Raw genomic sequence first — 15,164 nt, 5'->3', positions numbered from 1 at the left:
TAAAATTTGTTGTTTAATCAAAAAGAGATTTGAGATTTGAGGCAAAAAAAGAAAGAAAGAAAGCATACTTTCATTTTGTACATTTTGAATGCGTTAGATAGGGATGGGAATTGAGGCGGCTCACTCCAAAGACAAGTCATGAAACGTGACAAATCGAAAAATCCCGTGAAAGCAACTAGTGAGTGAGCCATGAGAGTTCTAAATGGCTCACCGTAGGTGTGTTGCAAAAGCATTTTGCAAGACACTACGAGCTCGATGGATGCTTTTGTAGCTAATTTAATGACACTTGCTGAGATCATCTTCAATGATCTTACACGAAATTTATTTTAAATTAATTATGCACTATAAAAGTTAAACAACCAGTGCTAAACAACATCATACTTAATCATTTTAATATTAATTTCATTTACTTTTTAGATGCAAAGATTAAAGTCTCATTTCAACTAACATATATTATCTGTTGTATTTAAGTAAAAATTGTTGAATTCTTCTTTATTAACTTGATATTCAATTAAAAATTAATTATTTGTTGATAAACTTATGGGTGGGGGGGGGGGGGGGGGGTCATACAATTAGTTGTTTAATCAAAAAGAGATTTGAGATTTGAGGCAAAAAAAGAAAGAAAGAAGTATACTTTAATTTTGTACATTTTGAATGCGTTAGATAGGGATGGGAATTGAGGCGGCTCACTCCAAAGACGAGTCATGAAACGTGACAAATCGAAAAATCCCGTGTAAGCAACTAGTGAGTGAGCCACGATAGTTCTAAACGGCTCACCGTAGGTGTGTTGCAAAAGCATTTTGTAAGACACCTACGAGCTCGATGGATGCTTTTGCAGCTAATTTAATGACACTGGCTGAGATCATCTTCAATGATCTTACACGAAATTTATTTTAAATTATTTAATTAAAAATTATATTATTACTAAACTTGTTAAATTAAAAATTTTAATGAACTAAAATATTATATTCGTTAATAAATTAAAACAAAATTAAATGGTATATCATAATTGAAAAATCACTTTGAAAAATTTTAATTTATTGTGTTGATAATTATTACTTATTACTTGATTAGAATTTAAAAACAAATTCATAGAACAGATGACTCGCGAGTCGTGCACAAAAAAATTGAGGTGAGCTAGTTCATGCATGTCTCGTTTTGTGTGGAGAACGAACCAACTTGTCTGGTGGGTTGAGCCAATTCTAGGGGTGGACGAGTTGAGCTAGTTCAACCCATTAACATCCCTATTTTATATAAATTTAATTTTCTTTGATAATAAATAAAAACACGAAGTTTATGAATAAAGTGATTGTCTGATAGTGAGCAGTGAATATTTTTCTTTCTGTTAAACAAGATGTACTGAACTCATAATTTAATACATACTTTTTATAAATGTTAACTATGTATTGTAAATAAATTGCTCCCGATTGTTCAGTCATTCGATAACTAGAATCGTGATTTGTTAAATGATCACAATGAGTCAAACATAATAAAATTTGATTAATCATTTTTTATGTCAACAAGGCGAAGAATTGAACCAATAATTTTTTTTCTTCATCATCAATCACTATTTAACGTCAGTATTATCAATATGTCATACCTTTAAAAAGTAAACAAAAAATCGACATATTTAGATTTAATACAAAATTATTCCTTTATATAAAATCTTGTAAATTTTAATTTCAATTTGATTTTTTTCATAAAAAAATAATTGAAAAAAGAAAAATGTTATAAGATTTCTTAATTGCAATTTAATTTTTCATATAAAATAGAGATAGAAAAGGAAAATAGAAACAAATGTAATTGGGAGGAATAAAAATAATCATGGCTTTAATGTTCATAGAAGGAAAAATGGAAGAGAAATATTGAAACAAAAAATAATTAGTTTTTTTTTTTTTTGTCTCCCAAAAATTTTGGAATAAATAAGAGACAAATTTTAAGATTTTATTTTTATATTAGTCATGAAACGTGACAAATCGAAAAATCCCGTGAAAGCAACTAGTGAGTGAGCCATGAGAGTTCTAAATGGCTCACCGTAGGTGTGTTGCAAAAGCATTTTGTAAGACACCTACGAGCTCGATGGATGCTTTTGCAGCTAATTTAATGACACTGGCTGAGATCATCTTCAATGATCTTACACGAAATTTATTTTAAATTATTTAATTAAAAATTATATTATTACTAAACTTGTTAAATTAAAAATTTTAATGAACTAAAATATTATATTTGTTAATAAATTAAAACAAAATTAAATGGTATATCATAATTGAAAAATCACATTGAACAATTTTAATTTATTGTGTTGATAATTATTACTTATTACTTGATTAGAATTTAAAAACAAATTCATAGAACAGGTGACTTGCGAGTCGTGCACAAAAAAATTGAGGTGAGCTAGTTTATGCATGTCTCGTTTTGCGGTGAGAACGAACCAACTTGTCTGGTGGGTTGAGCCAAATCTAGGGGTGGACGAGTTGAGCTAGTTCAATCCATTAACATCCCTATTTTATATAAATTTAATTTTCTTTGATAATAAATAAAAACACGAAGTTTATGAATAAAGTGATTGTCTGATAGTGAGCAGTGAATATTTGTCTTTCTGTTAAACAAGATGTACCGAACTCATAATTTAATACATACTTTTTATAAATGTTAACTAAGTATTGTAAATAAATTGCTCCCGATTGTTCAGTCATTCGATAACTAGAATCGTGATTTGTTAAATGATCACAATGAGTCAAACATAATAAAATTTGATTAATCATTTTTTATGTCAACAAGGCGAAGAATTGAACCAATAATTATTTTTCTTCATCATCAATCACTATTTAACGTCAGTATTATCAATATGTCATACCTTTAAAAAGTAAACAAAAAATCGACATATTTAGATTTAATACAAAATTATTCCTTTATATAAAATCTTGTAAATTTTAATTTCAATTTGATTTTTTTCATAAAAAAATAATTGAAAAAAGAAAAATGTTATAAGATTTCTTAATTGCAATTTAATTTTTCATATAAAATAGAGATAGAAAAGGAAAATAGAAACAAATGTAATTGGGAGGAATAAAAATAATCATGGCTTTAATGTTCATAGAAGGAAAAATGGAAGAGAAATATTGAAACAAAAAATAATTAGTTTTTTTTTTTGTTTTTGTCTCCCAAAAATTTTGGAATAAATAAGAGACAAATTTTAAGATTTTATTTTTATATTTTTTTCTTGAAATTAACACCTAGAGAGACTTTTAGTTTTATAAAAGTGCTTATAAGTAATTGACATTTTGAATGCCCCAACTTATAGAAACTTCTAAATGTGTTAATTGAATACAAGTGACTTTTATTTAATTTAAAATTATAAAAATTTCGACTGAACACACCAATTTTTTAGAGAGTTTCAAAAAATCTACATTAAATACCTCAAAATTTATAAAATCCCAACAAGTCTTTAAAAGTTCAAATTGAATAAACCTCCTTCGAATCACGGAATACTGGAATATAAATTTTTATGTTTCTTCACGAAGCATGACACAATATTCTACCATCTAATTTGCGCTTCTTCGAGAACGCACGGGATATATTCTTCTAAGATAGAATTATACTAAATTCATGTTTGTTGAGGAATAATTCGTGTTTTTTTTTAATATTCATAAAGTTATGCTTATTCAATAGTATTTAAATCTTCTAAAAAATTGATTTTAAACTCATACTTTTACAAAAAGTGATAATACAATATATTTTAATAATACTTGTATATTAAATGATGCTATTCTGGAGCAATAATATAATACTCTCATAAGTATTAATTAGTAGAAGCAAAGATACAGTATTCTTCTATAATATTTAATTTGTATAGAAAGAAAATAGAGTGAGTCAATAAATTTGTGTATATATTTTATTGATAACTTAAATTCTATCTTTATATATAAGAAATATGTTTGCAGTTGTATAATAATCCTAATAATTAGGTCTGTATGGATATATGATCAGTTATTAATTAATATTTAAGTTACGATAGTCGACAATTAATCAACAGTTAACCACCCCCACCCCCCCCACCCCCGAAAACTTAACATTTCCATAGTTAAAATTGGAATTAAATTTATATCGTTTGTTTCAATAGGATTTGTGTTATTTTTTTGTGTATTATAAGAGTGGTTTATCATTTCCTATTCGGAGTAGGATTAGTTGATTATGTCATATAAATAGATGTTTTCATGTTGTATTTTCTTTATCATCGTTTGTAAGATAATTATGAGTTTTCTTCAGGTGAGACCTCATGATTTTGAAGTCTCATAGAGTTCGATTTAGGGTGTGCTTGGGGTTTGTGACGTGTGAGACTGCTTGAACGATATTTTCATATAGTTAAGTATTTATGTCTTTAACAACTCATGATTTTTATGACTTTGGAGTTCTTCACATAAATCCATGTTATTAGTTTCACAGCATCTTTTTTAGCCAGATCGAGAAATTACTTCTAATTCCCAATGTAGCCAAATTTATATTTTAAAATCAAATATAATTTACCAAATTTTCGAGTAATAATTAGAAAAACAAATTCTCAACTAAAACCCCATCATCTTCAGTAGAATGCTTTTCTGCAAGCAATATACTCGATTGTTGAGATAGAGTTACAATACTGTTCATTCAAGTTTCAACTGTAACAATCAATCATTCAGCTCCCACTTAAACAAAGACTAGGTAGAGTTCATTGTATTTTTTTAGCACCTGAATGCTGTGGTTTTCACTTAATTACTTTGTCCTCGATAACCTTCTGTAACTACCGTGGTTTACTCTGCCTCTTTGACGCTATTTATTATTGTGATGGCATATCTCGTGTAAGTACAAGAATACTAAAAGACAACTCATGTAACTTAATTTTGCTTTGAGATTTCACATGTTTCGTGATCTATTCTATGAATTTTCGTCTAAATTAAACTAGTTGTTTGATGAATAGCGTCCAAATTAGTTAAATCCAATTGCAAAATCCTCCATCTCATTTCTCACTCCATGTAATAACAAAAACCATCTCTTGCATAATCACTAGGTAGAAGACACAAAAGTTGAGCGCTGAGGTTAAACCTCATATCCGCGTTTGATTGTCATTAAAATTAAATATTTAGCCATTGTTTGAACCACATTAATATCATAAGAATGCATTTTTGAGTAATGTATTGATGCGAAATGTATGGTCAAAAAATAAGGATTATTTTTGAATTTGTTTATAATATTATTTTATTGAAGAATGTGTGGATGAAATGACATTGTTTAAGAATGTATTTTTTTTTTTTAAAGAATGTGAGTCAAACAGGGCTTGAGATTGTAATTTTTTCAACACTCAACAGTACTTTGTTTACTGGGGCCGAATATTGATTGTGAAAGGAAACCTGAAAAAAATATGGCCCCTGTTTGATCCCATTCTTTGGAAAAAATGAATTCTTCTACAGTATTTTGACATCACTTCAACCACACATTTTTAATAAAATAATATTACACGTAATTTCAAAACTTTTCATTATTTTTTAATCACATATTTCTCATTAATACATTATTCAAAAATTCATTCCCCTTAAAATGGGGCTCAAACAAGGGCATGATGTGAAAAGTCAATTATAAAACTACATTTGCTTGACGTTTTTCAACCATTTAAAATTTTCAATGTATGCAGGCCCACATAATTTGAATTTTTTTCTAGATCTTAATGGGTCTCAAACAGAGGCTAATTGTGTTACGACTGTCTCGATACTCGAACGACGTGCAAATGAAGGTGGGTCCGTTTCTATATTTGTCGTGCAATCCTTGTGACCCATAAAATCTATATCACTTGGTATTTGTTCTTAGTACCATAATCTTGTTTAAATGATGAAGACGAATCAGGCCATCAAAGTTTTACATACTAGCAACCACGCTTTCCACAGCATCTCTAAAGACAGGTCCCACTGAAATGATTAACATCCCACTAACAAACATGCCCTTATCCATAATTTGCATGCTAGTCCCTGCATTTTAACGATTTTTCAATTAATAATGTTAAAAAAAATCAAACGTTACTATAAATTTAATTAATGACGAAAACATAGTCAATAAACAAAATAAAAAAATATAAATTGAAATATTAATGTAGAAAAAACTCGTTGAGATTAAAATAAAATTTAAAAGAAGTCATAAGTTAGTGAGGAAATTCTAAAAAATGAAAGAGTTACGAAATAATTCTTTATCAGCGATGACATCGTAGACAGTATTGCGATCAATAATTGTCGGGAAATGTATGTCGATGATTACTAAAATTATTGTAGTTGATAATTTCGTTTGTATCAACGAAAAACTAGACAATAATTATGTCAGTGAATATTTTTTTCGCTAAAGTTAATATTTACAATTTATTTATTTATTTTTATTTTTTATTTTTGGAAAAGATCCCAAATTATTTCGACCGCCTATGTCATTATGCCATGTCCTTGACAAACCCTTTAAACAAAAGTCAAATGATGTATTCTTAGATAATGGAGAGAGTATTATAACAGGGAGAAAGTTTATTATAAATTTTTAAAAATAATATATAAATCCAAGTCACATGACCAAATATATGTGTGATTTTAGCTTCCAAAATTTAGTTAAATGTATTTTATCTTTAAGGGTAATAAGCATAAAATACTAAAAAAGAAATATTTAAATTCATTTGGTAACAAAGTAAGTGATTCAAGAGCAATATATCATGGTCCACTGTACGCACTTCTTAACTTCCTTTTTTCATGGTCCATTATATATACTTCTTAAATTCCTTTTATGTGTCGTGTGGAGATGTGATTTGTCAAGTTAAGGCAAACAAGGTCGTATGTGATCTATTGGATTAGGAATGTGAAGGCCTCTCATTTGAAAGGGAACAAGGAAATAAAAAAGCTATTTTATCGACCGTATGTCAATTGAAAATATTTCAATTGGCCCCCCAACTTTTGAGCCTTCGACTCTCCTCCATAACTAATGAAAAGTGTGCTAATCTCATCCTTAGCCAACTAAAATTATATTTTGGCTATTAATAACTATGATTTTATTTAAAATAATAACTACGTCTTTATTTTGATTAACACTTTCTTCCCAATCCGCCTAATGCTACCCCCACTATTGCCTCTGCCTATTATTGTCGTCGACGTCGCTCGACAAATACTAAATGTCAATATTAAGCCATTGTTTGATAGGGATCAAAAAATATAGATTTTTAAAAAAAATTAATTAACAAGCAATAAACATAGATAGTGAGCATTGGTTTAAACTATTAACTCAAAAAGATACAGACAACCTATTATAGCCTTTTTTTAGTACAAGAAAATTGAAAAAAAGAAATGATATTAGATTCAATTAAGTGCATCCTTGTGAATTAATTTAAGAGCAATTTTTAAATTACCCATACATCCTGTAGTCTGTGTTTGAGTCAGCTTAGAAATTAATTTTGTTATTATTTTTTCCCCTCATGCTCCATTGACCATAAAGATATATTTGTTTTTATTTTCGTACAAATTAAAAGGTTCAATCAATATATTTGAAAACATAAAATGTTTTTGTATTTTAAAATATATCCTACATTAAATAATTGTTTAAAATTTAAATATGAGTAATTCATATTTATTTGATAACAAATCACATTAAATAGAGATATATTAAAAAGAATAATGCCATTCGTAATCGCTCATTAAGACAGTTGTCTTATGTAACATATACATAACAGATGGTTATGCATTAATGTAAATAACATTATTTTATTAAAAAATTAAAAAATAAGTTATATTTTCAACAACCTATAATTTGGGACAGACATAAAAGAAAATTAAAAGTTGAACCTCGACCTTTTTCATCAGCTAAGGAAGGCCGTAGCATACCTTTTCCGTAAGTCGGGGACCTGAGATGTCACAAATGGAAGGCTCGGGATCTAATTGCCACAGGCTCAAAGGTAGGTGACTCAGCAGGAAAAAAAGTTTTGAGGCCGTGGCCCACAAAGCCAAACCTTCCGCCTGTTGCGCGGCATCGGAATTTTAAAATTTTCCCATTTGACAAATTTACCCCTATCATTGTCATTATTTCTCTTCTTACTCTAATCATACACTCTGTGAGTGGCTGAGCGCTCGCGAGTACTTGAGTATCATCAATTCGACGCAAAAGGGAACGCTTTGTTATCTCTCTCTCTCTAACTTTGTTCTTTCCAATTTCTCGAAATTTCAGCCAACAATTTTCACATTTAATCAGCCGCCATTTGAGGTTGTTCACTCTCTCACTAGCTCTTTATGCTCTCTGTGTGTATATGTAGATTTAATTATGTGTATTTATATCCATTTTTATTGATGGTGATTTTGTCTGTAAATTTGTTACACGCGGCGTTCCTTGGATTTCGGGATACGTTAATTGGAAGTTCTTCTTATTTTTTCTTTTTCTTTTTTGAATTTGAAATTGTTTGAATATATTTGGATTGTATTTGGTAAGTACAGGCTGTATCGTTGAATTTATTTACTTTGAAAATGATAGTTTGATTCGATTCATTAATTAGATATTTGAAATATTAATCAGATAAGTTTGGTTTTACTGTGTCTATTCTTATACTCCAGAAATTATATTCTCTAACGGTCACTTCGTTGCTTATCGCTGGGAGTGAAAGAGTAGCAATTTGTGAGTTTTTATTTTACAATCCTTTTTCATTAATATAATGTGTTTTTTTTAGGGTTTGATAAAGATGATTCTGTTTTACTAGAGTTCGATAATTTCAAGAAAAAACGCAATTTTCTCTTTGTTTCCTCTTCGTCTTCTTCTCTTGAAGATAATCTTGGGATTTAATTTTTCATTGTTTTTTCTGTACGGCTAAATAGTCTATTTTAATATCTGTTTTTCTTTCCTCTTTAATGCTATTTCTGTAGGGTTTTAGAAATGTGATTTTGCTCTGAAATTGGATAAATTTTTAGAGATATTATATTCTGGAAACAATCTTGGGATTTATATTTAATTTAAGATGCAAAGTTCACCGATCCGAAATGGGCAATTTACAGTCATTTTCTTAATCTTTCTTGGTTTGTGTGTTTTATTTTTCGAATGGAAGGATTTATATGTTTTCATTTCTGCTATGCAAGGTTGCGGATCTTGTTATATTAATTGACACGGAGCGAGACGTATGGTCATGCTTAAAAGTTACTTTCTAGAAAAATATGTTTTAAGTTCGTTTGTTGAAATAGGTTACTTGTAAGCACAACCCAAGATGCTCTTGAAAAAGTTTAGGTGGTGTTTTAGTGTATAAAGACAAGATGGATGTGAAGAATTGAGGGCAATATGGTCTTTAAGCCCCAGAAATCATCTTGACCCTAATAACAACTTATAACTCTAATGCTTTTCTAATCATGAGTCAGAAACACATTGATTAATTATACTTTTTCACAAGAGGAGTCTCATGATTCCTGGTAAAGGAAAAGGAGGTCACTCAAATCAATGCTGCACTTGCAGAAAAATTAATTGATTATTTTGGGCTATGCTTTTCAGTTTTTTAGCTTACATATTGTACTGTTACTACTGTAGTAGCAGGGAGTTACAGGTCGTGAACATATCAAGCTGTTTAAGCCTATTTTTATTGAACTTTCCAGTTTGATGGTTTTATGTTTTGCTGGGTGTAAAGATTATAATATCTTCTGCATTTTCTCTGATGCTTCATGGTGCAGATCAGATTCAAGGAAGAAATATTGTATGCTAATGGGTTAGGAGATTGATATTTTACATTGCAGCTTGCAATAACGTCTCCTTGTTCTGAAACCTTGTTAACTGATGAAAATGATGTTTTTTAGGATACTCCTGTATGTTTTTGGTAATGCTTCTCATATGTATATCTTCTGGCCTACAACTGGTGTTTTCTTGATCTATATGGAAGTTGGTGGGAGCTAATTTGTTTTAATGATGTCTAGATTTGCATGTGGAATCATATTTTGGAAATATGTCTTGAAAATATACACATTTTGTCGATGAAATTATGTGTTCGGTAGTTGTTATCTTGTCTGCAACATCATTTGGTTACTTGTTGTCCCCTCTCATTTAGTTTCCTCCTCTTCTAGCAATCTATGTAAATGTTCCTATATTTCTTCTATGTAGATCTGTTGGCAATTCTCATGATAAATATTAGTCGTTGGAGCTGAAGGCATAAAGATGAAGAAGCTCTTTTCGTTTAGATCAAATGCATCTAATGGCAAAAACAATAATCAAGTCTCACCACCATCAACAGATAAGCAAGTTTACTGGGAGAGACCAAGAGAAAGTATTAACAATCCCAGAAAAGAAAAACATGGCTCAGAAAATCAGGTTTTTGGTACTGCTCCTTGTCTTAGAAGAAGCCTTTCATATTCATCTGGAGCCCTACACTATGGGAATTTTGCCGATCCAAGTGGCTCACCTCGTAGTACCAGTAATTCGCACAAGCAATCTGGTCAACATTCCACCCGGTAAGCAATTTGTAATGCTGTTATCATGGCTTTAAGTGGTATTTGTTTTCCAAGCCTTGGCAGTGTAAACTTGTTTCTTCTTGGCATTGATTGTTGCAATTTTTATTTGATTCAGTTGTCGTACTCCAACTCCTGAGAGACAATCCTGGAAAAAAAAATTTGAAGTGGGCAAGGTACGAAATGAGCAGAGAGTGGGAAAATCAGGTAGTGTTGCTTCGCGAGAACATTCTGATATATCTGAGGCCTCTTCATATGGCTCCAGTAATGTATCAAATAAAGTTTTGGATCGTTACATTGATGGAGAACAACAGATGGATACGAGTGCTTCAATGACCCATTTTTCCACAAGAAATCACATTGACAATGGCAACTCTGGGAGAATGCGGCCACCAAGAGTTCAATGTACTGCACCTATTTCACCAAGTGATGGCAGGAAACAGAAACCAAAGTCTCAATCCTTCAGAGAAGCAAAAGTATCTCGGCTTCAGTTGTCATCTGGAGATTGGGAGGAGAATGGCTTTTGCCGAGAGTCCCCTAGAAAACTTGCAAAGAATGTAGTTGAGAGACTTACCCAATCTCGACTTTTGTCTAATATTAGGTCAAAAGAATATGACTCGGAGACCCCAATCACTATAGAAGATATCTATAGCAGAACCTTCAATGAAAGTCCCAGTGCGTATTCAGATGAAGTTTCTACAAAAAACTGCACGCTAGACGGGCATCCTGAGACTACTGGTGGATATCATCATGAAGAAACTTTAGGACTCTCAGAGAGAGAGACTTCTTTTGGTGGTAAAGATGGGTCTGCACTAAATGTCGAGGCTATAGATGATACAGATATTGAACTTTTTAGAAAATTCAAGGAAGCTGAAGACCGTGCTGCATACCTATCAGAAGAACTTGAGCAGGAAAACTTTTTTCAGGTCAGAGGGTGCAATGTGCCAGTGTTGATTCAGACAATTAGAAGCCTAACAGAGGAAAAGGTAAAAATGGCCTTTGAGGTTTCAGCTGTCCTACAGGACCGGATTGCTGAAAAGGCCTTATTTAGGGAAGAGCTCAAACTAGCAAGTGAAGAGGCAAGCACACAGACCCGGAGATTGGAGAAGGAAAAGCATGAGTTGCAGTTGGCACTTGAAAAGGAATTGGACAGGAGATCAATTGAGTGGTCCCACAAACTTGAAAAATATCAGTCTGAAGAACACAGACTTCGAGAGAGGGTTAGGGAGCTCGCAGAGCAAAACGTTTCCCTTCAAATGGAAGTATCTTCCTTCAGTGAAAGGGAAATGGACACTAGAACCAGAATTACTAATTCAGAGAAACAGCTTGAGAGTATAACAACTCAAGTCAATGAAGCTAGAGAAGAAAAGCAATATTTACAGAAAAATCTTATTGAACTGCAAGACAAATTTAGAGCAGCAGAAGAAGATCGAGATTGCTTTCGAAGCAACTATGAGGCGAAAACTGTTGAGTGCAAGGATATGCATAGATCCATCAGTAGATTGCAAAGGACCTGTAGAGATCAAGAGAAAACAATTGATGGATTGCGAGGGCTTTGTGAAGATCTTAGAAAGAAAGTTTCTTTAGAGAACTGTGATTTTGAGTTTGCAAAGCTGCAAGTGGAACATATGAGATTGACTGGAGTGGAGCATGCCCTGAGAAAAGAGGTGGAATCTTACAGGCTTGAAGTCGATTCACTTAGGCGTGAGAACATAGATCTATTGAATCGTCTGAAAAATGGTGGGAAAGATGGTGCAACTTTAACTTTTAAGTTAGATCGAGAACTACAGAATCGTATTAGCTGCTTGCTAAATCAAGTGCTTCCATCTTTTAAGGAGAGCAGCCAACTTTCTAGGAAGTTACTTGAATATATAAAAGCCAATACAGGACGCACACTGAAAAGTGGACATGGTTCTGAGACAGGTTTAGATTGCCAATTTATTCTTGAATGTGAAGTGAAGCTTCAAGGTTTTGAGCGGGCCAATGAAAACTTGACGAGGAGTGTGCAGACTATCTCCAGTGTGCTGTATGCAAAATCCACGAAGTTGCATGACACTCTTGGCTCAGTAACCATGGAAACTCAATCATCCACTCTAGATGATGAGTCATATAAACTAGATGATCGGAAATCAGAGGTTGATCGATTTCTTTGTTTTTAATTTTTTCCCATGCTTAAATTTAGCCTTTGTTTGTCTACCATTCTTCAAAAACTCTTTTTTCTAAAACTCATTTTCAACCGAACATTCTCGTAATAAAATATTTTTGCATGAAAAAAAAAAAAAAAAAAAAAAAAAAAAAAAAAAAAAAAACTCTTTATAATTGGAACAAAATAGGGGCTTAATTTTCACTCTAGTTTGTCTTGTTTTCAATACCAGTTTGTAAGTATCTTTATATCTTGCTTAGGAGATAATCCGATCCGAGTTAAAAGCAGAGACCTTGTTGACAAGTTTGTTGCGTGAGAAGCTTTATTCCAAAGAGCTCGACATGGAGCAACTTCAAGCTGAGCTGGCTGCTGCAGTCAGAGGTAATGACATACTCAAATGCGAAGTGCAAAATGCATTGGATAATTTTTCTTGTGTAAACCACAAGATGAAAGATCTTGAAATTCAGGTAAGTTCAAAGTACTATTATTCTTCTGCAACTGGCAACACTATATGTTCTCATCTATGAGCTTATATTACTTTTTGCAGTGCTTTTATTGTTTCATCTGTTATCTGATTGCATTTTGATCCCTTTTTAAGGTCTTCATGTGCAAATATTAATCTGTCAGAATTATTTTAAACATGTACGTCAGAAAATGGCAGAGATGGATTAAATGGAGGACACAAGGCATAGCGGGAGCAGAATTTGTAAACTTCACGTGCTTAAATCTTTAAACACCAGTATGAAAAAAATTATCTAAATCCCCTAAAAGTGAAGGTAAAAGTTACATTTTGACGACACAACAGAGGTTAAAAAACATTTCAAGGCCCAAAAATATTGGATCTACATAGCATTGGGGGACCATCATAAGGCCCAAAAGGAATGGGTCTACATAGCTTTTGAGGAACATCACAAGGGACAAGGCCCAAATATATTTTATTCCAATTTGGTTAACTACCCCAATTTCTGGTTAACAAAGTTGAAATGAGATGACCCCACTTTTCCATGCATAAATGGCCTTCTGAGCAAAATTTGAGGCGAAGTTGCAAGTCGCTTACTTAAGATATACCATGGTCGCTGAAATAATTGAATATTTGATAAATATTTAGTATTTTCATTTCTGTCCAAACTCTTGATAATTTTTGGAGTGAACACTGTTCTCATTGACTGTGCAGAGTCTCAGCATTATTTCTAATTAGCAAGATGCAAACTTGTTTTACAAGTTAAATAATAGAATCTTGATATTGTGTTCTCTGAGAGAGTAAAAGCAGCACTTTAGAGAGAATGTCAAGAGAGTTCGTAACAATTATACCCACTTGAATTTTTTATTTTTTTTGCATTATTCTGTGATTAAGCAAAAATTTGATGTGATCCCTTTTGCTTTTCAAATTTCGGAAACATTGTCCTCGGTTATCTGCTATTGTTTCCATGTTAATTTTTCTTCTACTTTGCAGATGATGAAGAAGGATGATATTATTAATCAGCTCCAAACTGATTTGCAAGAATGTAAGAAAGAACTGACAATTGCAGGGGGAATACTACCAAAAGTATCCGAAGAGAGGGATTTAATGTGGGAGGAGATTAAGCAATATAGTGAGAAGAACATGTTACTGAATTCTGAGATCAATATGTTGAAAAAGAAGATAGAAACCCTCGATGAAGATATACTCATGAAAGAAGGCCAAATCACTATTTTGAAAGATACCATAGGCAAACCTTTTGATCTTCTTGCCAGTCCGGATTCTACTCGAGACTTTCTACTGGCGTGATCAATGATTCATATTGAATTGAAGGAATTCAAGTTGAATGACGATTCACGTAATTTAGAGGAATTTGGTATGCAGTAATGTACAATATAATGGACAAAATTTTAGCTTCTTTTATGAATAGGTCATAACATTTTATATCTATAGGTTTCTTTCTTTGGGTTGGTTTTGTTTTCCTTCGAAAGTTGAAGCTTGTCTCATAGCAACTGTGAAATAAAACCGTATTGGATTGTTTGTCAACTTTACAGTAATTGTGATTCCATGGGATTTGGCATTTTCACTTTTCCTTATATTTTTCAACTGTAGGCAAAAGGCCTGAAACTTTTTTGCCTAGCATTTAACTATGAAAACATTCTAAATGCATCTACTGTCAGCATTTAACCATGGTTTCGAGGCGTCTTTCATTCTTTTTTTTTTTTTTTTGCTGGTATTCGTTCTTCATCCGGAATGTTGTAGAAAATTTGTCTACGTTTTATTCCACAAACTTGTTTCACGAAATGTAGGTAGTATCTCCAAATTTATGTTTATTTATGCAATTCTTACTTCCTCTAGTTGTATCTACGAAGGTATTGGTGCATCTGTTTCCCTTTCTTTGTAAATTAGTCTGTGAGGGGAAAAATGACAACATTTTAAAATTTTATGTTTGATGTTGTGAGAACAACTTCTGTATTTTTCTCTTTCTAATTCTTTTTCTTAATTTAAATTTTACTGGTATTCATTCAAAAAGCACATCTCAAGTCTCTCTCTCCATAATACTAAGAGATTTGTTCCAGGTATCTAAATAACTTATTATTACTAA

General features: G+C 31.7%; 1 protein-coding gene across 2 annotated transcripts; it reads left to right on the top strand.

Annotated features, from left to right (window-relative positions):
• The first annotated feature begins 8,115 nt into the window (after positions 1 to 8,115).
• Positions 8,116 to 14,645, top strand: LOC111389219 (outer dense fiber protein 2). Of its 2 annotated transcripts, none has more exons than XM_023014109.1 (5): positions 8,116 to 8,250; positions 10,114 to 10,460; positions 10,576 to 12,592; positions 12,861 to 13,067; positions 14,054 to 14,645. In XM_023014109.1, exons 2-5 carry the CDS (start codon positions 10,168 to 10,170, stop codon positions 14,366 to 14,368), a joined length of 2,832 nt encoding a protein of 943 aa, XP_022869877.1. In that variant the 5' UTR covers positions 8,116 to 8,250; positions 10,114 to 10,167; the 3' UTR covers positions 14,369 to 14,645. The 2 variants fall into 2 exon arrangements, with proteins under 2 accessions (XP_022869877.1, XP_022869878.1); XM_023014110.1 differs by having other exon boundaries at positions 8,116 to 8,655.
• Positions 14,646 to 15,164: the final 519 nt, after the last annotated feature.

Source organism: Olea europaea, unplaced genomic scaffold (assembly GCF_002742605.1).
Source record: "Olea europaea var. sylvestris unplaced genomic scaffold, O_europaea_v1 scaffold571, whole genome shotgun sequence".
Taxonomy (NCBI): domain Eukaryota; kingdom Viridiplantae; phylum Streptophyta; class Magnoliopsida; order Lamiales; family Oleaceae; genus Olea; species Olea europaea.
Note: the sequence above shows the minus strand (reverse complement) of the source record. Positions and strands in the feature narration are given on the sequence as shown.

What these genes read in the sequence shown, in the direction of transcription:
- LOC111389219 (XM_023014109.1), top strand. Translation starts at nt 10,168, where the DNA reads ATGAAGAAGCTCTTTTCGTTTAGATCAAATGCATCTAATGGCAAAAAC. An exon ending in TCTGGTCAACATTCCACCCG is followed by an intron (nt 10,461 to 10,575) that starts GTAAGCAATTTG and finishes TATTTGATTCAG; the next exon opens with TTGTCGTACTCCAACTCCTG. An exon ending in TAGATGATCGGAAATCAGAG is followed by an intron (nt 12,593 to 12,860) that starts GTTGATCGATTT and finishes TATCTTGCTTAG; the next exon opens with GAGATAATCCGATCCGAGTT.